The sequence below is a fragment of the Anarrhichthys ocellatus genome, unplaced genomic scaffold (genome assembly GCF_004355925.1).
Source record: "Anarrhichthys ocellatus isolate YVR2014 unplaced genomic scaffold, GSC_Weel_1.0 scaffold73, whole genome shotgun sequence".
Classification (NCBI taxonomy): domain Eukaryota; kingdom Metazoa; phylum Chordata; class Actinopteri; order Perciformes; family Anarhichadidae; genus Anarrhichthys; species Anarrhichthys ocellatus.
Window position 1 is genome coordinate 1,309,828 of NW_022280103.1, and position 27,813 is coordinate 1,337,640.

General features: G+C 42.0%; 2 protein-coding genes across 6 annotated transcripts in view; both read right to left on the reverse strand.

Moving 5' to 3' along the window:
- stk17a (serine/threonine kinase 17a) overlaps positions 1-13,061 on the reverse strand; it is a 24,713-nt gene extending 11,652 nt beyond the window's left edge. Inside the window, exons 1-2 of one of the 2 annotated variants that reach the window (XM_031873691.1) lie at positions 12,603-13,061; positions 1,404-1,616 (exon numbers count right to left, since the gene is read on the reverse strand). In XM_031873691.1, coding sequence (XP_031729551.1) covers positions 1,404-1,616; positions 12,603-12,784 — 395 coding nt within the window. In that variant the 5' untranslated portion in view covers positions 12,785-13,061. The remainder of the gene's footprint in view (positions 1-1,403; positions 1,617-12,602) is intronic. The other variant, XM_031873692.1, reaches the window with a different exon arrangement.
- Positions 13,062-15,434: 2,373 nt separating this feature from the next.
- hecw1a (HECT, C2 and WW domain containing E3 ubiquitin protein ligase 1a) overlaps positions 15,435-27,813 on the reverse strand; it is a 62,357-nt gene continuing 49,978 nt past the window's right edge. For all 4 annotated transcript variants that reach the window (XM_031873666.1, XM_031873664.1, XM_031873668.1 and 1 more), the window contains 9 exons: positions 27,625-27,739; positions 27,018-27,131; positions 24,754-24,906; positions 23,206-23,304; positions 22,590-22,719; positions 22,348-22,494; positions 21,880-21,994; positions 21,075-21,273; positions 15,435-18,820 (listed from right to left, as the gene is read on the reverse strand). In XM_031873666.1, the coding sequence (XP_031729526.1) occupies positions 18,709-18,820; positions 21,075-21,273; positions 21,880-21,994; positions 22,348-22,494; positions 22,590-22,719; positions 23,206-23,304; positions 24,754-24,906; positions 27,018-27,131; positions 27,625-27,739 (1,184 nt within the window). In that variant the 3' untranslated portion in view covers positions 15,435-18,708. The remainder of the gene's footprint in view (positions 18,821-21,074; positions 21,274-21,879; positions 21,995-22,347; positions 22,495-22,589; positions 22,720-23,205; positions 23,305-24,753; positions 24,907-27,017; positions 27,132-27,624; positions 27,740-27,813) is intronic.

The following is a 27,813-nucleotide window of genomic DNA, read 5'->3' on the forward strand; positions in this document are numbered from 1 at the left end:
ATATATATATATATATATATATATATATATATATATATATATATATACTGTATATATATATACACATATATGCACAAAGGCGAGGCACATTGTTGGAATAGCTTGTGTTTGCTGAAGCATTAAAATTTGTCCTGAAGCTGTGCAGGACTGAAAACAGCTGTGACACAAACGGGCCGTATTCTAAAGAAGGACCTGGACATGAAGAATATACACCACCTCAGCAACAACACAGGAAACTACAAACCAATAATCTCACACAAAGACACAAGGAACTGGTGAAAGATGGCTGTGTGAACCAATCAGGACTGCAGCTTTTTACTTGTACTTACTATAGGCAGCAGTAGAGTGCTCAGGAATGAGTGCTAAAACCCACTTTCTACCAATTCTGGTTCCCTCGTCTGGAAGTCAATGGGTTTTATGAATGGCTTTCTACTTAGAATCATGAAATAAGGTTTGTTCTACAACATTAAATACGTCAGTAAATACCCCTCTGAGGCAGAACTCTAGGCTTTCTACGTGGTTGCTAATATGTGGCTAAATGAGACTGAACACTAGTCCGCCTTTAGCTCCGTGGTGGTGACGTGAAGTCATACTGCGTTTTACGCTTCAAACCATAAAAGGGGAGTTCGTTTGTGAAGGTTATCTTGATGAACAAAATGTGGAAGTATCATAAACTTTTGTTTTATACAGAGATTATGTTCTGTGCAACTCCGTGCAATGCTAAGTTTTGTGTAGGCCAAAAGAAAATACCTCATCCTTCAGTACTCTGCAGTACTTATGAATAATGAATGGCCTCACCAACCATCTCTGGGTTGAACTCAGTTTTGTGGTGCCTCATTGTAAACCCAGGTATGGATCCCCATGGTAACATGTCACCAGCATCGTCATTCCTAAATAGTTGTGACAGGGTAGTGCTGTGATGATTAATGGAGAGCATTCCATACATCTTTATGGATCCTGAGCATCACTTTGTCCACTCTGGGTTTCCAATGACCTGTACCTTCCCTTTAGCTTCGGCAGCATTAACAGTCCTTCTTTACCTTTAACTACTATCATTTATTAATGAGTTGGTTCATCATGAGATAAAAGACACAAATGGCAACATTTCATTTATTTTCCTCCTCACTGTAGACTTATGGGTGTGTCAAAACTGCCAACTGTATTTAAAGCACTGTATAACATAATTCCAACACTTACTTTTAACATTTGAATATTATTCCTAATGTTTGGACACCTTATTATCCTTTGATTGTCTGATTATATTGTATTTTACCTCGCCGAATATCATACTTTGTGCTTGCAATAAGTTTTCACTGTTTCATCTCATGCCTTATTGAGTCCTCCACTCATGGTTCTGTTGAAGATTTAAAGAACATTTTGAGTTGTGCAGGTTGGATACTCACAACTCCAGGACCAGCACCATCTCAGAAGCCATCTCATAGACCTGGTGGAGGTTGACCACCCGAGGGCTGGCTGTGGCCAGCTCCAGCACTGCGATCTCGTGGATGATCTCCATCCGGCAGTCTTGGCCTTTCCGTCTCTTCCTCATGAACTTGGCGGCGTACTCGTGGCCCGAGCATTTCTCCACACACTTTCTGACCACGGCAAACTTGCCCCTGGAAGAGAAGAGGGCCACCAGCACTGTAAGGGATGGACCTGGGACTCCAGCTGTGCAGTAAACACCAGGGCTAGACCTTTACCCTCCTCTGATGGAGCCACCAGAGATTTCTCTTCTCAATTTGGACTGTGGTTGGACAAATGAGTTCCTGTCACCTTAATTATTAGGAAACTACGGTTTGATCCAGACTAAAATGGAACAACAGAAAATCACCTATAAGACATACGGTGAGTCCATGAGAATTTTTCTTTTACTATGGTTTATGCACTCATTTATAAATCCCACAATGCAACGTTCTGTATTTTACAGGCGTGAAAACTCTACACCATGGATGTATGAAGAGAATTGAGATTTGGTGTGTTCAATCATTTCGTGGATGTTGCTGGCACTGTTTCTCTTCTCTCTCTCCTGGCCTGACCCACTTTTATTTCTGGCTGGAAGGTGTTCTCGTGCGACGACCCCGGCGCTGTGCGTGCACATGTGCATGCTGCCCAGGGGAAATCCTCTGAAATGTAGCCGCTGATTGAGATGACAAGCCCACATTGTGACTCCCCCTCTGGCTACTGTTGGCAGCCAATGCTCCAATAATCAGCAGCAGCAGCCTGGCTGAACCGGACCAATCCACAGCCAAGACTCACCAAGAACAGCTTTCCTTCTTCTTTTAAAGGGGTCTGGGATTAATTGTGTGACCCGATATAAATGTAGGTGGAATATAAAGAGTATTGCAAAAAACAACTATGTCTTAAAAGTTGTCAGAAGCACAAATGTACTTCTGATTGAACTTACTTTTACCAGATGCAGAAAGAGCAGATTTAAGAAACTACATCAGGTATGGATCCACCAAAAGAGAAATAGTGTAACTTACGTTCCAACTAATGTTAGGCTTATTAATGATCAGGGGAGTTTAATGTAGAGCAGCACAGCTGTCTGCTGGATACCAAGCCATTCTCCTGTTCCTGTCGGCCACTGTGTCCCAAATCCTCTACGATATAACACTGATATTAAGCTCACGGACATATCTGAGCAGATATTTAGCCAGCGGGAACTTTCAGACCATTTTACATTTAGTATGATGAGTATCTTTTCTCTCCTTTACACTTTACACTTTGGGCGAGAAAGTGTTAAAATTTTACCCAAGCTGTGAAAATTCACAGGGCGGAAAAGGGCAACTGATAATTGAAAAATACACTTCCAAAATATAGTTGACATGTCATCGTTAATCTAACGTTCGAAATATAGTGGTTTATTTTAATAACCTTTTGGGTTAGATGCCTGAAATGAGGTCCAAGTCTTAAAAGTAAAGTTTTGGCCTAGCACATAAGAGATGTCAGTAAATATCCCACTCATGACATGTGAAGCTTGTACATGTCTTAAACAATCCACTGGAAGCTCCTCAATGCCAGCAGACAGAGAGAGCAGCAGGAGATGGAGAGGTAAACAGTGCCTCAACTGTATCTGAAAAGTTTTATTATTCATATTTTAATAATATCATGTGAACATACAGTGGTGGAAGAACACTACTTGAGTAAAAGTAGATAAATACTACAGTGTAAAAATACCAGTAAAAGTCCAGCATTCAAAACATTACTTAAGCAAAAGTACAAAAGTATTAGCATCAAAGTATACTTAATGTACCAAAAGTAAAAGTACTCATTATTCAGAATTATATATATTATATCACTAGATTATAACCATGGATGCATTAATATGTTAATCCCTTTAATGTTGCAGCTGGTGATGGTGGAGCTCACTATAATCCTGAAAGTATTAGTGTAGTAGAACAGTTTACGTTTTTCAATATTAAGACGTGTACTTTACTGTAAACAAGGTGCCAGAGAGCATCAAAAGCATCCAAACAGAGCTTGTTTATCACATTTAACCCCCAGATACTGAGGCCGTCACAACAGTAATTACAGTTGTGACTAGCTGGCCTGTCTCAGATTGAGAATAATTCACATCATTCTTGCTGAGAGCAGGAAGAGAAGCCAGGATGACTAGGACTGTGTGGGTCCACTAGGACTGTGTGGGTGCATTAGGACTGTGTGGGTCCACTAGGACTGTGTGGGTGCATTAGGACTGTGTGGGTCCACTAGGACTGTGTGGGTGTGCAGCATGACCAGCAGCTGTGTCCTGGAGCTCTGGACCGGCTGCTTCATCCTCAGCTGGCCTCATGTGACAGTCATGGGGCTGCTGCAGCTGGGAGCTACACATTCAAACATTTAGACAGGTTTTCTAATGAGAGCGGATTTCTCCTTCTGCAAAATGAATTTGAATGCGTGCATTGCAATGACTACAGTCTTTGAGCTGGACCAGAGCCATGGTGGAGAGAAAAGGAATACTCCAAAGAATGGTGCTAATAAACCTTTTTGATTTCTTTATTCTTTTTGACACAGTGACCCGGCCTGTACCGTGTGGGGACGTGACGTAAAGTTCACCTCGCCTGTATCTTCTCTTCTACTACCCGACAATTCATCAGGAAACGATGAGAGGAATCCATGATGATGATATCGTATCACTTCCCATCTCTAGCAATATCAGTCATGTAAGATAACTTCCAAAAACATGACTCGACACATTAAACTCAACTCTCACAGCTTTGTAAATGTAGGTATGACATTTATGACAATTATTTGCACAGTGTAGAACTATATCAAACCATAATATGAAATATGTATCCTCATTTGCCTTGTCAGTCCAATCAGATCAAGAGAAGGTTTCTGGATTCAGACTGTTTGGGACAGCAGATCAAGTTTCTGGAATATACCTTTTTGAATTAGGTGACATTCCACCAATGATGGTAAAAGTGGAGAGGACCTCTCACAGATACTGACTGGTGACTATAGTGAGGAAAGAGAAGAGAGATGGCTGCAGGCCACAGTTTGATCTGTGCGTGCCTGCATCGATCGTACACACATACAACACACTGACTGTATAACTAAATAATCTCTTGTAAATAGATTTTTCCATTCGACATTTTCCCACAAATCAATGTGTCTGCTGATGTGCCGGGACAGCCAGTAGAACATGTACTGAAGCCAGTCTGATCCGTCGTGCTGAGGCGGATAGAGCGGTCTTTCTTTCACAAGTCCTCTAACGGGTTTTAATGTTCCACTTGTCATAGTTCAGCATCCTTCTCCAGGTCACCTGACAGCAGTGTGTGTGGGTGTGGCCATGTTTTGGTTTGGGGGGTCTGGGCCTGCTCTTTAGAAACCATACTGAGCCACCACAGCCTGTTCTAAAGCAGCCTCAGCACATTTCCAAAGCCAGCCGCCACATTCACAGACTACACCCTGAAAGAGACGGCTGTGTGTGTGGAGAAGTGCTTTAATGGATGCGGTGGTTGTCCCAGCCTGAGGCCAAGCCGTACAGTGCTCTGTGTGCACTAGCACACTAACAAGTACATGTAGAGAGCTGCTGCAGGTTGCACCAGCTGCTCCACATGAAAGACAAGATGTATGCATCAACCATTTCATCGCCACACAAACTACTACTGCTTTAAAACTGAAAATATTCCTGTGCAAATATTATATGTCCAGGGCTTTTATTGTGAAAGGCTTGAAGGAGTGGACGTGGTCTGCGCTGCTTTGTCAACATTTATAAGGGTAATACAGTTTGTTGTCTTGGTTTCTGACTACGGAGCCTTCATGCTGTCGTTTCACAAACATAGGCGCAACTCGACCCGTTCCGCACGACGTGATTGGTTGATTCCTCGGCATATCATTTGCGTTCTGTGTATCCACGACAAAAATGTACTGGCGACTTAATCGCATGAAAAAAGAAGAAAGAAAGCCGCCCCTGGTGTGTACCGGCCTTTATTACTCAGGTGAAGTGATTTGAGAAACGTAATCCTGCTTAGATATCGTTGCACAGGTTCAAACTCTGTTCTATCAGGTTTTATGTTCCCATAAGGAGAGAGCGCCTGGAGAAAAGGTGCTGATCCAGGGTCTGTTTCTGAGCACTGCACTTGTTTTGTGCGCCCGCTCCGAGGTTGCTGTCAGCGATATGATGATTGTGATGTAGTCAAATGCGTTTGAAGTCATATTATGGTATAACTGATATACTATGGTTGGAACAATGAAGCTGTTCCTTGTCTTCATCTTTGATGGACAATCTGAGTGTCCCATGCTCTAGAAATGTGTTTCCAACCACAACAGCGTATGAGCCATCAGTGGTCTCAGTGAAACAGACCCCACACGGTCTGCAGTCTCATAGCTGGGCATTTAATGAAATAAAGATTTCAAGTCGCACGGGGCCAAATCTACAGATTCCCCATGTGCTGTGCTGACAGTGGGCATCCTCCTGAGGTCAGGGACGATGACACACTGTAGGCTGGATGAACCCAAGGAGCTGATCAACATGGTGGCTTCTACAAGGAGAGGCCACCATATACTGCAGGTCTGCACCAGGCTGAGTGAAGCTGATGTGGAAGTGTCCTAAAACTTAAAACAAAGTCTATGAAAAAATGACTCTACTTCTCTCTTGATTTATTACCTCAGTAAACATTGTAAACATGAGTTTATGGTCTCAATCTCTAGTTTCAAGTCTTCTTCAATACAGCATGATGTTCATTTAGTACATTATGGTCCATTTAGAGTCAAACAGACCATAAAGCAGAGTATGCTTTAGGGCGGGGCTACTGTGATTGGCAGGTCGCTGCAGCTACCAGAGCCGTATACGGAGTCTCTACGTCACTCCTCTGCATTCCAAATATGGTAACTTCTGTTCATCGGTGGCAAAAAACAACAACATGGCGACGGCTGTAATCCAAGATGGCGACGAAGAAATCTCTGAACTCAAGGCTTCAAAACATCAGTCCACAAACCAATGAGTGACGTCACCATGACTACGCCCACTTCTTATACAGTCTATCACTGCCTACAGTGTACAACAACATATATACAGTGAGACTATACAGCTACTCAAGGAGAACATGTTTGAGACACAGCTGGATGACATCAGTATATCCATATATAAATATCGTGGTACCAGAGTAGATATCGTCTTAGATGTCGGATACCGTAATATCGTAACATGGCATAACTGTTGTCTTTTACTGGTTGTATAGGCTGAATTACAGTAACCGGACTGTTCTAGCTGTTCTCAAAAGTATATTTGTGTATACATTATATCATCACAATATTGATATTGAGGTATTTGGTCAAATAATTGGACTGTGGAAATAGACAACATTTAGATCTATTTAACACAGATTATGATAAAACACCCTACCTCACCAATGGGGGTGCAACCCATTTATTAATTAAATACAAACAATGTCATGAGGCCTCTCCTTTTTGTGTTATTTCTGAATATCAAGACACTCTCCATGTATGATCATCATTCTCATCATCATTGCTGCAGGGATGTAGTGTTTCATTGTCTAGAGTTGATTTGAGCTTTACCTCAAACCTGAAATGGAAGCAATCATCTAATTTAGCCCAGAGAAGTAACTGCTATGTTGGCCTGGTGGCAATCACTAAAGAGCTGTGGCAGCACCATCTGGGCTAATAAGAGAGCGGCCATGTCTGTCACTAAGACCCCTCATGGAAACAGCTTTGGGTCTTAACCAGATGGAATTCAATGACTTCTCTATTGTGGTAGTCTCTAAAGGAGCTTGGCTGTGGGCCATCTGGGACTCCCAGTGCAGAGACCTAGAGGGTATTACCTTAAACCCCCCCAACATCCTCAGACTACTTCAACTCCTAAATGTGAAAGGTATCCAGCTAGCGGGGGTCAAACAGCAACCGCATTCTTAACCTTTTCATCCTTTTTAGTTCATTGACAGAAAAATAGTCATCACATACTTTAACAATCAATCGTTCCATTCTTTGTTCAAGCTAAATATGGAAAAACGTTCCACGTCTCTCTGATGTGAGGACGTCCTGCTATCACTGTAGCTGAATATTGGACTCCTGGTCAGACAAAGACCTCTAAATGAGAGCGCTTCAGTAGAAAGGCATTTTGTTCAGTTGATTTTTTGTTAAAATAAGGATGAGACATTTTGGAAATTGTCCAAACATTTAGAAAAACCAATGGATTAAATGTGAGAGAGAGAGACAGACGTTTCTGAACAGTTCAGGGCATTTTAGGAGCTGTAAGGAACGTATCAGCTGTTAAACAGAAGCCCTTATTGTGAGCAGCTGACATGATGTTACGTCTCCATTGTTCTCAACGATTCCAATACATCAACTTGTGTATCGAGTACTGAGTACCTATCAAACACTCGTGTGTTAAAAACAAATACCCATATCATTTAAACAGCTGTGCACTATTAGCTGTGTATGGATGTGACATAAGTGCTATCATTGTTGTCTTGCTCAGGTTAAACCTTGTGTTAAACATACATAGAGCTTTCCTCTATGATCTAGTGCGATTGTTAAATGATTGACACATCTTGACTGTCTCGGTCAGACAGCACTATCATGGCTTTGACTTTTTTCTTGGATTTGGAAATTAGCCCTCTTACAGAAATGTGTGAGTTGTGACATGTTGAAGTGAATTTAATTGATAGTTGCTGTGGGTGGGAACTTGAAATGCATCCCCTCCTACAGGCTGAGGGTTTTCCTTCTTTATATTAACTGACTTCAACTCCACACAGACTCAGTTGGGTTAAATGTGTGTCTAGCAGACACTCATCAAACTGACTTCAGCCTGGAGTCTGAGACTAAGCAGTCCTTTCCCAGTACGTGTTCATGGAGCAGTCTTCACCCCAGGCCTCTGCTACAGTAAATAGGAGCCCTGCTGTAAAGCTGGTATAGACGGGCTCTCCACTCAATGGAAGGCTGTCCAGCAAAATGGACATTCAAAACGCATACAAACTAAACAATGTCCAAAGTATTCAGTATTTTTTCTTACAGTCAAAAAGAAGGGGTCTTGTCTTTACTGCTCAGAGGAAGTGATGTCATGCGTCTGTCTGGAGCGTGAATGTGGCCCTCACTGAGTGGGTTCAGTCCACACATGCAGGGACATTCCCCCTCACACACTTTATGAGCACACGCGCTGCCAGAACGGGCAGAATGTTCTGCACGCTGGTTTCAGGATCCTGCTCCAGTTTTCACCCAAAGGCCCAATGTGACCAGACCCTCCACAGACCTGAGCATTACATTCAGCTCAACAGACGAAACACTGAGTCCTAGAGAATGAATGAGTTATGTATCTACTTTCAGACGATGTTTGTAGTGCAGGTCAAAAACAACAAACCGGGGGGGGGGGGGTTTAAGGTCAAGGCTTTAATCTGAATGAATGGAATTCCAGCGCTGAGTTCAAGGCTCAACCGGAGTCAGCCTGGAGTAAACAAGTGGTGCGGCCCCTTCATCTGTTATTACACTGATTAGAGCACAAGGGCCCCACAACGCACCAATAGGAAGCCAGTATTCTCTATACCACTTAACATTTATAAAGTAGGGACAGCAAACAGTAAAACATGCAGCAAAATAAATACTTGTATTCATATTTGTAATATTCATGACATTTAACTATTTCTGTTACAGTCAGAAGCAGAACCAGAGAACTGGATTCAAGTGAAGGCCTTTACTGCCAAAGCAGGGTGGTGTGCTGTTTAAATGCATGTTTTAGAGCTGTGCCCACACTAACATCAGCTGTAAGTTAAAGTAGAGATGACGTCTGTGTCTCTTTAAGGGACTCACAATACAAGACCTGAACGTTGAAGGCCAACGGATCTGTGGTGGGAAACCAAACCAGGACCGCAGCTGCTCTGCTTTGCATAGCAGGACTTGAGGGGGGACATGTTAGTCTCAATAACATTTCAGATTAAAATTCTGTAAAGTATCTGATAAAAGATGAACTATAAATGTGTTTGTTTGGGCACAGTAATAAAGCTTTGAATCTATTATGTCACATTAAGCTGATGTTTAAATGCAAAGTATCTAAATGACCAAAACATATAAGGTGACCAGGGCAAGTAGGCAAGTAGGGCTGGACTCTGTGGAATGGGGGGGATGTGGGATAAATAAAAGGGTTTCCATGGGCCAGGGATCGGAAACCAAAAGAGGGAATTTTGTAACAAAAAAGCCACCTGACAAAAATTGCAAAATTAAGTCCTCTTTTAAAAGTTTCAACTTGAGACGTCCAGGATGTGTGAAGCAGTCTGTCCCGTCAGCCTGTTCCACTGATGTTAGCTCACGCCACTACAGTGCACAGCTCAAACCATCAACAGCACTCAGACATGATCAACCAGAAATGTGTCCACAGCTGGCCATCACCAGAGATAGATAAACCCTAATCATATCATCTAGAAATATTATGCAAGAGGGAGAAAGAATTTGATCCAAGGTGACCGTGGTGCACATGAACGTGTGTCAGCTGACCAGCCCACTGCAATCACACTGCTGCTGAGATTAATGTACCCTTTCATGTTGTTCTGTAGAAGCTAATCTCAGTCACAATGTCAGCTCATGCAATGCAAAGCCACACACACACACAACTGGTATAACAGGAGGTTGCTGGCTGGAATAACTTTAGTAGTGAAGTGTAAACTGAGCTCTTATCTCTGAAGCTGTACCTGAGTCAAAACACACACACACACACACACACACACACACACACACACACACACACCTTTATTAAAGAGCTGACGGAGAACCCGTTCAATGTGACTCTATTAGTGGAGGTAAAAGCATGTTCTAATCAACCGGGGATTGGCCTTGTGACTGTTGGGGGACAGATCCCAGATCAGTTTATCCAGCAGGATGGAGGGCATTTCCTCTACTCATTACCTTTGAAGAAACCCTGTGAAACATTAGCAAAGAGTCCAGCTCCATGCTATCAGACTATGGGCTGGATTTCACTTTACAAGTGTAAGGTTTTTGCAGAAAACAAAGGGCTGGACCCAAATGCAGGGAGACACGGGAAACAGAGGGTTGGATAATTGTGGGTTTAATTGTAACAAAAAAAGTATTCAACACAAAAACGTGTGAATCACAAGTCCATGAAAATAAAACATCCAAAGAAATAGGGAACACGGCAAAGGGGAGCAGACACGAAACATACCGGGAGGACATGGAAGACGGACCAGGTTACACCAAAGACGAATGAACACTGAGCCAAGGGACACACAGGGCTTAGATACACAGGGAAGGTGCAGGTGATTAGACACAGCAGATTTCAATTAAGGGCGGGGCAGACAATCACGAGAGGAACAGACAGGGGCAGAAAGTGAAGTGAAGCAGACTGAGCAGGTGCAGGTGATTGAACACAGCAGTGTCTAATTAGGGGAAGGGCAGACCCTCACAGGGGTACGACAGACAAAGGCAGGAAATAAAGTGCACGACACAGAACATCTCAATAAAACAATAAATAGCTAAATCACAACATAAATCGTGACAAGTGTCAAAGACAAATCACCTCATTCACTCACTGTATACATGAAGACATGTGTTCAATGACACACTGGGGAAAAGATCACAAAGTGATAATGCCATAAACAGCTGAACATCAAAGTAATATCCCATCATACTGATAAGGCTTTGAACCAAAATTCAAGTTCAGTGCAACGTCATTTTGATGTCTTGCCATGACAACGTACTTTGTGCCGGTGTTTTAAGAGTGGAACGAGTTAAACGAACAGAAGCCTACGATGTTGAGTGGAAAAACATTTTTTAATCTCAAATTTAAAACTACTATTCAGCAACTCAAATGCTAAAGAGGGGCCATTGAGCAGTCAGAGATGTGGGGTGATTGTAGACTCGTCTGTTCTGGGAGCACGAGTAGCACGTTTTACATTAGCTACTAGCTACTAGCTAAAGGGTGACTTGTGCTTGCAGAATCCACGAGGGTTAAGAGTGTCTGCGAGTGACATTATGGACACACAGAGAAGGCTGGAAGAAGTGCTGTTCGCTATTTTTAATCGATTTAGAACAGCCTCAGTCTCCATTGTTCTTATTATTACTATTTGGTTCCAGTCATACGGCTGACAGCGGCTTTAGTCCCGCCAACGGCACCGATTGGCTGACTGTTAGTACCCCTATGGTACCTGTACCCCCTACCAGCTGTGCTCAGGGGCCGAGCTACAAGTAAACAACAACAACATCATATATCAAGGGGACACACCACAACAACAGCATTGGGTTCATGCACTGGTTACTGTTGACAATAAGAATCATAATGCTTCCAAAACATGTCGTCTGTTTGCGTCTCTAGTTTTCTCCTAAATTCACCAAAAGTTACCATTACATATTATATATGTATATAATATACAAAATAATCGTCTTAATGTCAGTGATCAACTGGTGAAGTTTCATGGTGATATCTATTAGTTAATGTTTTGACCCTATTCACCTGTTGTGTCTTCTAAATGTCTGTAATGTAACTAAACATCTCTTTAAGGTTGTTTTCTCTGAATGAGTTTGTTCTCAGACTCTGATCCAGAAATCTCCACTTCAGCAGCTCTTACATACATTTCATTCCTCTCTATACTCTGAAGCTTTCTACAGAGGAGTTTGTTCACATATCATTCATTCATTAGACTGATTTATACATTTTATTAATAAAAACATGGAGAAAATAGATTTTTTTTATGGCTGTGAACATTATTTTGATACAATGATATATCCAAATTCCCCTCAATAAAAACCATTGACTATAATGTGTATACAAAATAAATCAATGTTCAGATTTCTGTTCTGGAAATGCATGCAAATGAGCAAATATTTAAAGATTTTGTCTACTTTGCATATCTAAACATACTTTTTCAACTTGACTAAGCAAAGAAAAATCTCATTAACTTGGTAAATGTATTGACGTTAATGAATGAAGGTCATTCTGTTCTCCTATGAGCTCAATAACCTACCTTATGTGGCTGAAATGATATTTGTACAACAAATAATCACATGCAGGATTTCATAACATGGCAGTGTCATGTTGTCCAGATAAAAAATAACTTAAATAAAGTCACAATTACCAATTTTCTATGACTTTAAGAACAATGCTATGAAGTGATTTGAACCGTTTAAACAGTCGGTCCTACCTTCCGAGCTCTTTGCCGGGGATGATGGTGTAGTGGTCGCTGAAAGGCTCGCTGCTGATGCTGGTCTGGATCTCGGACAACAAGCCGCTGATTCCGCAGCCACGGGTCGGTTCCGCAGCCGGACTGTGCTGGAGGCCGGTCCGGCTCCTCGAATCCCCGGCGCGTGGACATTCGGGGATCATGGCGTCGTTTTAACGTCAGTAAGTTAGTTAGTTAACGTTAGTTAGTTGTCAAACGTCCAGGAGAAAAGTTGAAGAAACAGCAACGCACTAACGGGGACACGACCGACCGAATGAGCGACAACTTTAAAACATTCGCGCGACAGAAAAGTGTCACTGTAGGGCGGGAAGGCACTTCAAAGCTTCCGCATAATTTACCTTTCTATTTAACACCGTCACTGACGAGCTCATTTTGATGTGGTCTGGTCTGCTGTCGGCTGCTCGGTAGTCAGCGGTCCTCTACTCGCTCCTCACTGACACACCGCTCCGGTGCTGCGCGTTCAGTAACCATGGGAGCTCGTGCTGATTGACAGACGGGCTGACCAATGGGGTGGAGCGTGGTGCTCTTTGCGATTTCAACATTATGGAGCAATATTTAATAAGAGTGGAATTATGAAATAGTAAATCACATGAATTAATTGTATAAAACTGCTATTAACAAATATATATTTTTTAATTATTTAAGAAATTATTAAAACAACTCATCGTGATGAGATTCAAAACGACCACAAACAGATGCAAAACTTTATAAAGAATTGTAAAACAAAAGAGATGTAAAACGACCACTACTAGGTGCAAAACAATACAAAGATGTTCAACGCGAACACACACAGATGTAAAACAATATAAATAATTGTAAAACAAAAAAGAGAGATGTAAAATGACCGTAAAGACAAACAAAAACGACCACAAAAAGCAAAACGATCAGAAATTAATGCAAAACTACTTTAAAAAAACAACAAATGATATAAAGAGATCTGCAAACATTCCAAAGTATAAAACGCCCACAGGGAGACATGTACGGACGCTTTAAGGTCCTTTCTGAGAATGCACTGATAGTGTTGTATTGTACTGTATTATATTATACCCTTTTTTCTAATATTTTGTTTACCTTAAAACTTCACAAACTAGTCATAAAATATGAAATGAAAACTACAGAATCTGCTTAACACACTGCAAATGAATAACAATTATAACATCCCACAATTATATAGATATATTATTATCATTAAACTGTATAACACATCACAGGGGTTTTATGAATCATTCGACACACAACTGTGAAGGGGGACATGGGCTCCTTCACATGGGCATGGGCTCCTTGTTCAATCCCAGTCCGCCCTGCCTGGAGTCAAACAGCTGGATTCCTTTAGATTAAAGATTACGGTTTATTAATACTTGTGTATTATTTTCACAAATTTGGCCCCCATTTAATTATAACTTTGTACTAATCAAAGCAATTGCTGAGGCCTAATGTAGATCTCACTGACAAGTGAGCTAGTATCAGCTCATGAGTGTCACAAGATGAGGCTGAATGCCCCAGAGTAAAATAGGTCAGTAGGTCATCTAAGATTTATTTTGCCAATGACATTCTCCCAAAAGTAATTAGAATGGATGCTCACCTTGAGCGGATGGCCACTCAGTTACCTTGTAATAAGCTCTTGTGATCATCCATGTCTTTCCTTGGTTTCATTCAGTAGAATATATCCACACAGTAACAGCAGCAGAGTAACAAAGTGACCGTTTTTATTGAGATTCATAAACAGTTGTATGGTGTGGTGGAGCGATAGCACAGCCTGAGTATTTAGCAACCCGTTCCGATTCAGAACTGTACCTTCCAACATTATGTACATGTGTTTAATCCACACACACAAAACAGGAAACAATACGCATGCTTCAGTGTCACCATCCATCCATCCATCCATCCATTCACATATTCCCTTTGTTAAATTCCCTTTCAAAAATAAATTAGACAAATAAATAGCTTGAAAAGACACAAACACCTCACCTTTGTGTAGACGCCCCACGATTCTTCACCTCTCCATAAGCGTATTTAAATATTTCTACAATAGCTGCTATCAATGCACTTACATATAAGTGTTATGGTAGTGTTGGTAACCAATTATTTTCCACAATAATGTGTTCAACATTATCAACCCAATAAAAACAAGACTTCCATACACAGTCTTTACATTTTCAACAAATTACATATAAAATTCTACTATTTTTATGGACGTCACTTGTCATAACTGTCTGAAACACAGAGTATTTTCTGGATACATGCAGCTCAATGACAGAGAGACATGGAAGAAAAAATCCAGAAAACATTGACAGAACCTCAGTAATGAACCAGACAATGTGACCACAGAGAGTGGTGGATAGAACAGAGAAATATGAATGGAAACAGACACAGACCAGCGAGCTTAATAGATAATAGAAAAGACACACGTATCAAAACTTAAAGGCTTCAAAAATGAAGGCAAACTCTTCTGATCATATCGTCAAACAAATAAAAGAAATAACACAAACAAACAAAATATTCAAGGAAAGCTTCGGGACTTCCCCTTACTTATAAATACAATACAGTATAAATAACAGTACAAAAGATTGTAGAAAAAAAAGAGAGGGAAGATGCAACATAATCACAGCCTTGTCCTTGTGGTTGTAGAGATGCGTGGATAAGGCCTCGTCACTGCCTAGGATGACTGTAGTACTACTCATCTGACTAAATATATCTATATATATATATAGATATATTTATGGTATCTTTATATATATATATATATATATATATATACACCGTATATATATATATATATTTATAGACTTCTGCAAGAATTTAACGGTAAAATCCTGTATTTCTGTTGCTGAGATCGCACCCCCATTGTGATAGCTTCTGTAGTTCACGAGCAAATAAAGCACCATTTGGGTCTTTCAAATGAAAACAATAAAAATGTGACCTTTGAACCAGGGTCAAAGGTTCTGCTGTGGTCAAACATGTGGTCGTGTGTCAGAATCTTCAGAGGTCGCATTTATCTGTTCCCTACACCCAACTAGTCCTTCAGGGGCTGGATCCTATCCCAGCATGCATTGGGTGAATAACCTATAATATAGGTTCTCAGTGTTAAAAGAGAGATGCTTTAACCCTCTGTAATTCAGGCCCTATATACACTTGGCATTTCAAGTGTATCATATCTTGTTCATATTGGATGATTCTGTGAAACCCAATATAAGTTCAATGACAATGTTAAAAACATTTTTTTTACATCCAATGGCAACATAAAAAAAAAATTTCGTACAATATCAACGCATGGCAACTACGGTATAGTTAAGGTTGGGGAAAGATTGTCGTCATGGCAAATAAACTGCAGTTAGCGTTGGTTACGGTTAGGTCACCAATGAGAGTCGGGTGTGTGATGCTAGTGGTGGCTAATGTAGCCTGGAGCCTCTAAGCCTTCTTTCTAACGGAATGCTCCTTGTTTGCATGTATACTTGGCTTGTTTGAGATCAGAGAGCTATCTTCCCAAGACGCATGAGGGGGCTTCATGTAAATGGGCTAGTCTCCAATGAACCTGACTCGTGTTTGACGCACACAAACACTGGGAGAACATGCAGAGGGTTTCCAAAAAGAACCAAGGCAAAATCTGAAGTGAGGACTTTCCTCTTGTCAGGCTCAAGTACTAACGAGTGAGCGCCACAACCCCACGTGAGGCACAGCTCCATTACTGGACCAGAGATGGAGATGAGGGGCTGGGAATGCTGAGGGTTCACTGCGGTCGGTCACTGTCTAAAAGAACACGGTAGACTGTGGAACACATCGGAGTACAGGTCTTAACTATTGCATATATTACACTGTTTTGTCCAAGGGCCCCTGTGCACATCACAGGTATATACCAAGAGGACCGGATCAGGGAGCCGATCTGTTGATCCCAGGTCCTTGGAGACCTACATGCTGCATTGCTGTTTGAGACAGTACGGGGTTTGAGATACTAAAGTACCTGCACCGTGCAAAGATGGTGAAGGTACACAGTCATGAGTTCATCAGTGGAGGACTTGAACAAGAGTACAAGCATCTCCCATTCACAAAGGATTCATGGAAAGTCTCCTTTGCAGGCTGGAGACAGTGTCCATTCTTTGTCGTCAAGGAATCATGAACTACGGGTATGCCAGGTTCGGCATGATTGCCCTCGGTCTCCACGGACGGAATCCCAGAAGCCCTTGTGTTGGAATCGATGGCTACTTTGATAGAGGAGACATGACATCGTTGTCTATGCTTTTGAAAGCATAACAGAGCCAGAAAGCTTGGAGAGACCATTGGAGTTCTGTGTCAGTAACAGTGTAGCCCATTCAGAGGACATGAAAAGGTCTACGCTCAGCTGCTGTCCTCACTTTGGACTGAACTAGAGGGAGGCAGAGAACGGGATGGTGCAGGTCCAGATCTAGGCCTTCCTGGACCAATACTTGTTGAGTATCCGAACTGGACAAAGTATTCTGATGGTCCTTGAGTCTGTGCCTACCCATTAGAACCACCTATTTAAAGGGATATACCACACCCTTCACCTGGATTGGCTCTTGGTGTACTGTATCTGAATTAAACCAGAGGCCGATTGTTTTTGAAGTATCCCTATATTACTCGTTCCCCAGTCCCAGTCGGCCAGACAACCTGTATTTCTAAGCAAAAGAAAGACTTTTAGCACTTCTCTTGTATCTCTGCTCGTCAGGGAGCAGAGAAGACATTGACATTGACATAAATAAACTTCATTGCTATAGGTATCTGAGAGTATAACAAGATAATATATATGGTTGGCTTAACTATTATAGACATTGATGCATCCCTCCAGTGGTTGAGCTCCTGTTTCCCCAGTAAATAATTTTCATAATCTCATAGAAAACCTACCCATGTCCCTCAGGGATCAGATTTGGACTCTATTTTCTTTTTAATTTACAAGACTCTTCCTGGAGTCATTGCATTATCTTTAAACGTATATATTTTTGCCTTCACATTGAGATGTTTCTGCCAATAAAACATAGTGATCATAGAGCTGTAGCCTATCTTCTTAATCACCATGCAAAGTGCATGATTCTTTAACTGCCATCGTTTTCCATGATTTTTTGAACTCAAAACCCAAATGCTAAGTGGACTAGAAAAAGTAATCCATCCTTCTATCTCCTGCTGCTTAGACTTCTGCCGATCTGCATGTTTTTGTCTGTTGTCTTAATGTGCAGCTCTGCCTGGAGCCAGTAGACAGGATCTATATAATTCAAGCATTACATTGGTAGTTTTAGGTTTGATTGTAAGGTTCTTCTGATCACCCCTGAGGCATTCAAAGGGCTGGTTTCTGGCACAAAGCTACATCACATTTATTTAATTCTTTATGTGCCAGATCCCAGACTCAGGCAGGTTCCTACTGGCGCCCCACAGTCCTGATAAAAAATATAATGATCCTTGCAGGCTCTCCAGATTAAAGACCAGACAGAATTGTTCCTTTGGCATCAGGGCTACCAGAGTTTGCATCCATCTGAGGAGCTTTCTTTAAAATCTGCATTCCACTTTGAACCACTTCTTTAAAGCCACGTTTATAGATTCTTCTGAACTTGTTTGTAGTATTTCTGTTTCCATTTAATGTGTGTCTTAGTCTCTGTCTATAATTCTAATACTTTTCTTTCTGACTTTATTCGTTTTTTCCTCCTTGTCTTTACGGTATAAGAGCACACCATAGGTTTTAGTCATTCATTACATTATCACTTAAATCCTTGCTGCGAATTCAGATTGTTAACTGAGTAGTACGAATATATCTAAAGATAAATTCCAACAAGTTGTCAGGTATGTAGCGGTCATAGTTTTTGTATTAGATTGTATGTAAAGTAATTTTTTTCAGTGCTATTTTGCAGCTATATTTTGACTGTAAGTGCTGGGTGCTGTCATAAAGATCCTCGTAGCTAACTGAGAGACTAACACACAGTACCATAACAGTGACATATATCCACATGACCAAAAACTTTGTCGAGTACAATCCAGGTATCTTTACGACGTATAAATCCAACGAGATTTCACATGTTTTAGCCCAGCCGGCGTCCCACAGAGAGGGATGTTGTCCTTGTGGGGCTCACTCCAGGCCAAACGTGCTGGTTTCCTCCACAGCGATGAGCAGTTTCTCATACAGCATGGTGTATGAGGGGTATGGAGGCAGGTCCAGACGGTTGAAACAGGTGTGAGCCCTGAGAGAGAGAGAGAGACACAGGTGAACTGTTAAGAGTGTGGAGAGTCAAGGCTAGAGGAGAATATCTGAAGCTCACATCACACTTTACAACTCACATGTATTTAGGAGGATCAAGGACAACAACAGAAAACATGTCAGAAAATATACATTTTTTATTTATGCAAAAAAGGTTCTTCAATACTGTGGTATAAGCACCTGGAATGAGACATTTTCAGCATATCATATCTGCATACAGTTTTTCCCTTGTATACAACGATGCTTTTATTGTCTCCTGACGATTAAAGTAATTGCTGCATAAAAACAGACATATCACAAAGAGACACTTAAAGGAATATTTAATCTTGCTTTCTTGCCGAGAGTTCGATGAGAAGATCAGTCTTGTGTCTGTAACATGGGGTTCGAAATTGATATACAAATGGTCATTTTGTGGGTGAAGTATTCCTTTAAGTCATACATTCTGGGCTGCTTGTGGACATGGGCAGATGCCAATATTTGCGTCACACAGATCCACACAGCCAGGCAGATGTAGAAACTAAAAATAGGACATGTGGACACTTTAACATTTATAGGTACACACTTGACCTGTCTGATATCATGACCGTGAATCTCAACGTACAGGTTCCCTGTGGAGTTTCTGACCTCTTGTAGCACAATGAAACTGCTTTATTTTGTCTTGTGCACGGGGACACACAAAAATACTAACGCAGGGTGTCAGGAAACACAGTCCTACCAATGATATCACACTACTCTACCAATCACAGTAGGCCGTAACAAAAGGCAGAGACTGTAAGCAATGCTGCATTCACAATACTGGAAAGACAGTTATTCAGAACGGTTTGTCAGACCTCAGCGACCTAGCTGTGTTTTGCTGCACAGGGCACCTCTAAAGTGAGCCCATGTATTAGTTGTGAAACAGCGCCCCCTGTGGCCTCATGTGACAATTACAAGCTAATGGTTAATGCTAAAAAAGAATGCAGTAGCAGCAGTAGAGAAGTGTTCGAAAGTCAGCAAACAGTCTTTGTAATGTCCAGTACACAGTAAGTTTTGTTTTAATGTTATTTCTGCTTTAAAATAAGTGTTATTTCACTTTAAAACCACCTCAACACAAACACACATGCAGACACACCTCCACACCCTCCAGACCTGCTGTCATTAGTAGCCCTGCAGTATATGAGCAGATAATGAAGCTCCCACCGTCCACGTAGTTGAGCTCTGGCCCTTTTCCCGCTCTGCAGTGAAACCCGAGCCCCGCTCTTTGTTTCTAATGAGCGCGCTCACGTTTTAACCGCTGTTTACTAAATGAAGGTCCTGCTGGAAGGTCAGACGAACACACCTTGCACAATATCACATCTACTTGAAATACAGAGGAGTGGAAGTACCACAAATACTGTAGCTGCTCTGCTGAGCCCAAGCATTGCAGCCAACTGATGAGGGCAGTTCACATCAGAGCATTTCACACTGCGTGTTAAGCTTCTGGTGATGAAATAATATACACTGAACTAAAGTGATGGTTCATTTATAGGTGGTAAGCAGATTTATTTACCTCACCAGCCACCACGACCTTTAGAGCGAAAGGAAGGACTTTGGACCTGTTCATATTACTGGTCCAAAGTGCTACGTACGGTACAAACCTGCAGGGACTAAAGGCCGAAAGTATTGTTGCTTTGCATGCAAAAATACAGAGGTGACATTTTGGGAAAATTTCCAACATGTTCTCACTCCAAACCCGTTAAACACGGCAGCATGGTCAGTGGCCCCAAGCTTCAAACTATGAGCTTTAGGTTCCCGTCTGGCCAGTTTTAAACATGTCAGAGACGACGTGTCAAGTTTCAGCTGGTTACATGCACAGTGTCTTTTTTCTAAATAAACTTTGACAAACAGTGGTCCCCCGGGTGAAAGTCCCGAATCTGTTTGACCCGTCCACCCTGACCTCCTCTCTATGGTGACTTTATACTGATTGTTTAAAAAGCCAGGGTTGGTAAAAAAATGTCTTTGTTATATTTGTTGAAATTCTCCTGGCAGCAATCAATAAATAAAATGCTCTGACAAAAAAAGCCAACAATCCCGTTCTGTGGCTGTCACAGGACTGCGATGAGCTCATCCAATCACCTTGGGCCTGCACTAAGTGATTGAACCGAGCCCTCTGATGAGTGTGAGGGGTGGAGCAGGCAGCAGGTCCATTGACTTGAAGGAACAAAGTGATGAGAGCTGAACAGCTTAAACAAGGCTTTACAGGACACCGCTTCAGATACCTGGGTAGTGATGTGACTTTGCCCCACTTCTCGATACAGAAGCGCCGCAGGCCGTTGGATCCCCGCAGTGCGGTGAAGCCTTCGTAGGGCACGCTGGACGTCCCGGTGACGAACTGCAGCAGGCGGAGGCGCTGCTCGTTGTTGAACCGCTCCACAGCAGCCCAGAACCAGCGCATCACTATGTGGCCGTCATGGTAACCTGGTGATGGAGTCAGGGAGACAACATGTGACAGAATAAGCATAGAGAGGCTAGTATTGACCAGTTCTGTTAATAATGCATATGGTGTGTAACAAGAAACTGATGTAATTTGTCATTAAAAGAAACTATAAAAGGTCAATTGTGGTGTTTTGGAAAACAGGGAACGGTTTGGTTTATATACTCTTTTCACACTTATTCAAGGACACATTAGACCAGCACTGTAGTCCAGTACTGTGAAGGTTGGTTCTAAGATCTCAGTGGAATGAAACACAGACTAAATCCAGATGTGCTCTGGCTGATCTGATCACTTTTTCTGATCCATATTATATCCATATATGGACAAACTAAAAAAATCAAAGTGCTAGGGGCGTAAAGATTACCGGATACCATTCATAAAATCGCCAAAAAATGAGCATCGCTAGCTTAGTCTGCTTAGCATCCCTCTGCTACACTAATATAGCAGCTAGCTGAGTACAGATGGAGGGAACACAGTCTATGGTACATTGTCAGCACAGCATCCGTGTATACAGTCTATGGGTTTTACACACACACACACACACACACACACACACACACACACACACACACACACACACACACACACACCTCCTCTGTACTCGGTGTTGCTCCTCCAGTCAATGAGGTCGATCTCGACTGTACCGGCGATCACCAGCTCCAGCTCCCGCGCATCAAACACAGACACCAGCCTGGAGTCCACCACCTGGGACGGAGAGATAAGCACATGTTTCTGTTCAGCTGTGTGGGCGCACTCAAGTGTATTATGATGTATGCAGTCTATATGAACTATTATAGTATATATACTATGCATTTTATAGTCACATAGTGGAGTCTTTGGAGGTGTTGACATGTGTGAAAGTGTTCCACTGTGGATTATGATTTAGGACTTGTTATCTTATTGTCTTATTGTTTAATATATGACTCCCTACAGCTGGTTACAGAAGGCCTATGACCTCATTGGTCTATTTATAAATGAGGGTTCTTAACTAATGTTAACCTTACAGTGATGTTGTTGAAAGCATCTGATGGTGCTATGAACCAAACAGCCTTGTTTACCTCGTAGAAGCCTCTGACCATCGCCTCCGTCTGCTGCACCACTCCTCTCTCCACCCTCCACTTGGCCATTCGCTCGATGTAGTCCTTCTTGTTCTTCTCAGTCACCTGGAGGTTGGAGCCGCCCGACTTCAGCTCCCGCTCAGTCACCTGGCAAGCCAAGAGGCAGCGTGTAGAAAGCTCGTCATTGTGGGAACAAACATACATTCCAGATTAACAATACTGTGTATGTCACACGCGCTGACCTGGCCGAAGACCTCCTCGTTGACGGTGAAGGTGAGGTCCAGGATGTCAGTGATGTCGTTGTCTTTCATCCACTGCAGAGACTGGTGGAACTCCTCGTCCAGATACTCCAGATCAGACAGGTCTGTGGACCTGAAGGGACACACGGAGCTCACACATAAAACGACTGAACACAATGCCAGCACGCTGCACAATCCTTGTGTCAATTCATCTCTGAGTGGTTACAGTTGCAGATGAATTAATCCAAAATTGACCACAGAATCCAAACGTGAATTGATTCAAACTGTTCGGGATTAGTTTCCCGAACAGTTTGATCTACAACTCCTGCTCGTCACGTCACAGTGATTGGATGTTCCTTCAGGATATTCACTGTAGCAGATGGAGTTGATCCTTAGTGCTGTACCTTTTGACTTTAAATCAAAGAACCAGATGTTTTCTGACACAGTTAACCGGGAGTGTATCATGTCTAACGAAGCCTTAAAGAGACAGTCACCTAACATCGTCTATGCAGAAAAAAAACGTGTATTCACTTCACAGCTGACGTTGCGTTTTTCAGAAGTGCACACTGTCAGAGTGTGTGTGTCTGCAGAAGAACAAACATATAGTGTGTGTACTCACAGTCGGAGCAGGGCCTTGTAGAAGGGTCTGGTGAAGAAAGCATCCAGCAGGTACTGATGGATCAGAGCCAGGCCCAGGATACGCCCACTGAAGCGGAACCTGGACACACACACACACACACACACGCACACACACACACACACACACACACACACACACACGGGACATTAGAACCAACAACAGCATCAGTTAAACACAACTTTGACACATGAACTAGTAAAATGAGGGACGGGCCTGATACTAATACAGTATTCTCTAAATTAAATTTTCTTCTTTTCTGAATGTCACTGTTGACGCCAATGTCAGGCTGCTAAAGGGAGTGAAACTAATATGCCATCACATTTGTATGCAAACATTGTCTACAATATCAGTATTTTTAGCAAAACACATAATCATTGGCCCATAATGGCTACACAGTCAGTAATCTGCAGAAAACCTGCAATTCTTCAAACAGTACAATCTTTCTTTCTTTAATAAAGTGCCAGCAGCTATAAAAAAACAACTCATTCTATATATCAACCTTATTATACCGTCACCTCCAATCAATAAGGTATTTGTGTTGTTTGATGACATTTGAGTGTCAAAAGACCCATCTTAAAATGATGTATTTATGAAACGCATGAAAAATGTGGTGTGAAAGACCGACTGAACAGACTTCTCTACGGAAGCCCAGAGACTCAAGTGAGAAAATGAGTGTGATCTAAACTTCTCTCCTGGGTTTATGGCTTAAAAACAGGTGGAAGAAAAGTTTGCCAGGTGGTGGATTCATTATTTTTGTTAGGAACGTTTGAATTGTTTGTTGTTGTGATACTCATTGCAACCACAAGAGGCTGAAGTGCACCTCTACCCCACGTTCTCAAAAGGACTGAAGGCATTCATGTTTTCTTCCAGGTGAGTTTGAATTCCTCCATGCACTCTTCATTTATTGTGTTAACATTAAGTTATGTAACATTACCGTCATGTTTGTCCTTTGGCCAGAAATGCATTTAATAAGTGCTTTACGTCCTATTTAGAACATGGGGTGGAGGTGAACTTCAGCCTCTTGTGGCCAAAATAAGTATTACAACAACAAACACCGGTTTTCACAGATAAAAAAAAAAAAGAAAAAAGAAAACTAAGAAAGATGATTTTTCAACCTGCTCTCAAGACACAAACACAAAGAATTTCAATCAGACCTAGAAAATGATCACCAGACTTTTGCTTTCTCACTTTTCCCCTCAGGGCTTCTGTACTAAGTCATGTTACTCCATCGTGTGTTCACAGTGTTCTGGGTTTTCATTAAGCTGACTACAGTAAATCAATAAATACATAAACTTTTCCAGCTGGATATCAGCTGGTTTGTTGGTAAATTTGAGAAATTGTACAATCACAAACGTAATGAACAGTTAGCGCCAAACTTGCAGTATTGTTCAATAAACACTGATTCACTAGGTGTGTGTGTATAATAATAATAATGCATTTTATTTGTATAGCGCTTTAAAAGGTACTCAAAGACGCTTTACATGTGTGTGTCACTGTGTGTGACTGTGTTTGTATTGCACAGCTTACCATTCCAGGTGGTTCTCAACGAATGCTGACATGGGGCTGATTTGAACGGTGTAGGTATCGTTAGCTGAGTATTCAAACAGACCGTAGTACGGATTAAACAGCTCCTGAGACAAAAGGAAGAAGAACTCTCTGGACGGACCACTGTAGTCCAATCTGAGGAGACAAGACAGAGAGGGAACATCTTTACACATTTGGTTCATGGTATGCTATACAGCTCTGGTAGCGGCAGAGACCTGTCAATCACAGTAGACCCGCCCTAAAGCATACCCTGCTTTATGGTCTGTTTGACTCTAAATGGACCATAATGTACTAAATGAACATCATGCTGTATTGAAGAAGACTTGAAACTAGAGATTGAGACCATAAACTCATGTTTACAATGTTTACTGAGGTAATAAATCAAGAGAGAAGTAGAGTCATCTTCTCATAGACTTCTATACAACCAGAGGAGTCGCCCCCTGGTGGACATTAGAGAGAATGCAAGTTTGAAGGCACTTTCACATTGGCTTCACTTTTCAGAACCGGAGGTTGCCGCCTGACAGCAGCTCATTGACTCCAAATCTCTTTGGCTGCTGCATATAGCCTCTTATATATAGAATGCTATAACAAACTACTTCACTTCCCTTAAGTCAGTGGTTCTCAAACTTTTTCTGTCGCACCCCACTTTGGAAGAAGAAAAATGTTCATGCCCCACCAAAATTGTAACAAAATGGTCCATGTTTAATTTTTATTGAAATAACATTTTGTGACTCCTCCGTCTGTGCCAAATAATAGAATAAAGAAAATTGCAATTACTTTTAAGTAAACCAGATTGCTCCATCAGACAAAAACAAATAAAATGTGCAATCACTTTGTTAGAACAATGCAAATAAAGTTATATCTGTGCAAAAAATAACGAATATCTGGCAAAAAATAGCTTATTGCAAATGGCTGCTATTAACCTGTTTTGCACTAAACATCTTTTCAAGATAACAATAAAGTGCAACCTGTGAAAAACTAAACAAAACAAGTTTCATACTATCCGCAGCTAGAGTTTTCAGACATAAAGCACAGACTGGTCTCTCATCTCCTACCGCGTTCACTGTGAAACCCAGAGCAAGATAGGCGTCATCATATTTCCTTCTTGGCTGCTTGCTGTTCGTCTCGGATGCATCGCTTGCGGTTGCTTTTCTGTTCCCGCCTGCCAAATGTCTCTTCATTTGGAACACTAAGCCACACATGTGAGTCGCCAAGGATCATGGCCGTCGCGCATGCGCAAGCGTAACCTGTTAATGGCGTAACGTAAACATTTACACGAAAGTACAGGCATTTCGCCATGTATTTATTAATTACTTAAATTAAAAAAAAAAAAAAAAAAAGATTCTGCATTTCCCCCTGCGCCCCACCTGTAATACCACCGCGCCCCACTAGAGGGGCGCGCCCCACAGTTTGAGAACCACTGCCTTAAGTCATCAGGTGGATAGCTTACAGGAACAGCACCACTCAATGTAAACTGTGTATGTTTCTGCCTTGCTAACTTATAACACTAACAAGGTTAAGTAAGTGAGCTAAGCTGTGCTCCCTCCGTGTGTGTCCACTGTCTATCATGTCTGTTGCTCTGCAATGCACTCACACTGGAGTTAAGTTAGAGCCTCCGTCCCCTCTTCAGGAAAACACTGTTAGCTCCGTCAGCACTGTTGCTGTTGTTTGCACTGTTCACGCCGTTTGCACCGTTAGCTGCTAGCCGCCAGCTAATCTGTCCACCATGTTGAGAGTCCAGTGGAGGCAGTCCCTGCCGAGGATTTGGTGGCATCTGGTGCTGTGGTTGCAGATAGCTGCTAACTGAATACCCCCCCACTCACTGCTGTCACGTAAACTGCTGAATGCAAAACCGTGGTAACGCCGTACGCCTCGCTCAGAGCCATCCATACCATAATAACACTACGGAGCAACACAAGCCAGTATTTGACGCCCTGGGATTGAGCCCAAGCTGTGTGTAGATATGAAGAGCTCCTTCTGAGGCAACGAAAACACAACGATTCTTAGTTTCAGGAGATTATACATTAATGAACTATGGTTGTGAATATTGTATTCCATTTCTACAGATAGATCCCCAGAAATGCTGCACACTGGACCTTGTTGATATTGTAACCAGCAGTGAAAACAAGCATGTTGGCAAATTCAATTCAACACAAGTTTGAGCTTCAAAAGCTAGTTAGAACAGCATAAGATACCCTGCACTGTAACACATTGTGTGTGTGTGTGTGTGTGTGTGTGTGTCTCACCCCTCCTCTCCCAGGAAAGTGACATAGAGTTTGTTCCTCTGCAGCTCTTTGCGGGAGTATGCCATCACCTGGTTAAAGGTTCCCTCCAGCAAGTGTTCTCTCCTGATCAGCAACCTGCAACAACCAGGACAGCTCTCATGTTGCTGCTTCTATCCACATGCAGGGCACTGGATTCTTTCTTCACATCTTATATACTCAGCTGTTATTATTTTACAACCAGGTCAAGAATACAATTCTGTTGGGGAAATAGTTTGTTTCTATGTGTATTTGAACTGTAATTGATTCTATACTGGAACAGAGGGCATCACCTCATTGTTTTCAATGGCAGCTATGGCCCTGTCTCCATGGACAGAGCACATGCACTACAATAACAAGTCACACAATAGATATATCATAATTAACATGATGCACATCAACGATCATGTACTGCATGTGGGGCAGATTATGATCATGTGGTGTGAGCTGTGTCAGAACTGTGATCAGGATGTTTACGATCACATCCTCTGTAACTGCTACTATGGAATGGGAGAATATAGAAATACTGCATTAGAGCCGTCCACCTGCGATGATACAATAAATCGTTTCACATGTGTAATCCCAGTCTTACTTGATCTTTCCCGGGCCCTGCCCGTAGCCCTTGGCTTCCAATTTCCTGTAGAAGTTTCTCAGTTTGGCTTCAAAGTCTCTGCGGTAAGGAGCTGGAGCCCTCGCCCTCTGCAGGCCTGTACACACACACACACGCACACATGCACACACACACACACACACACACACACACACACACACACACACACAC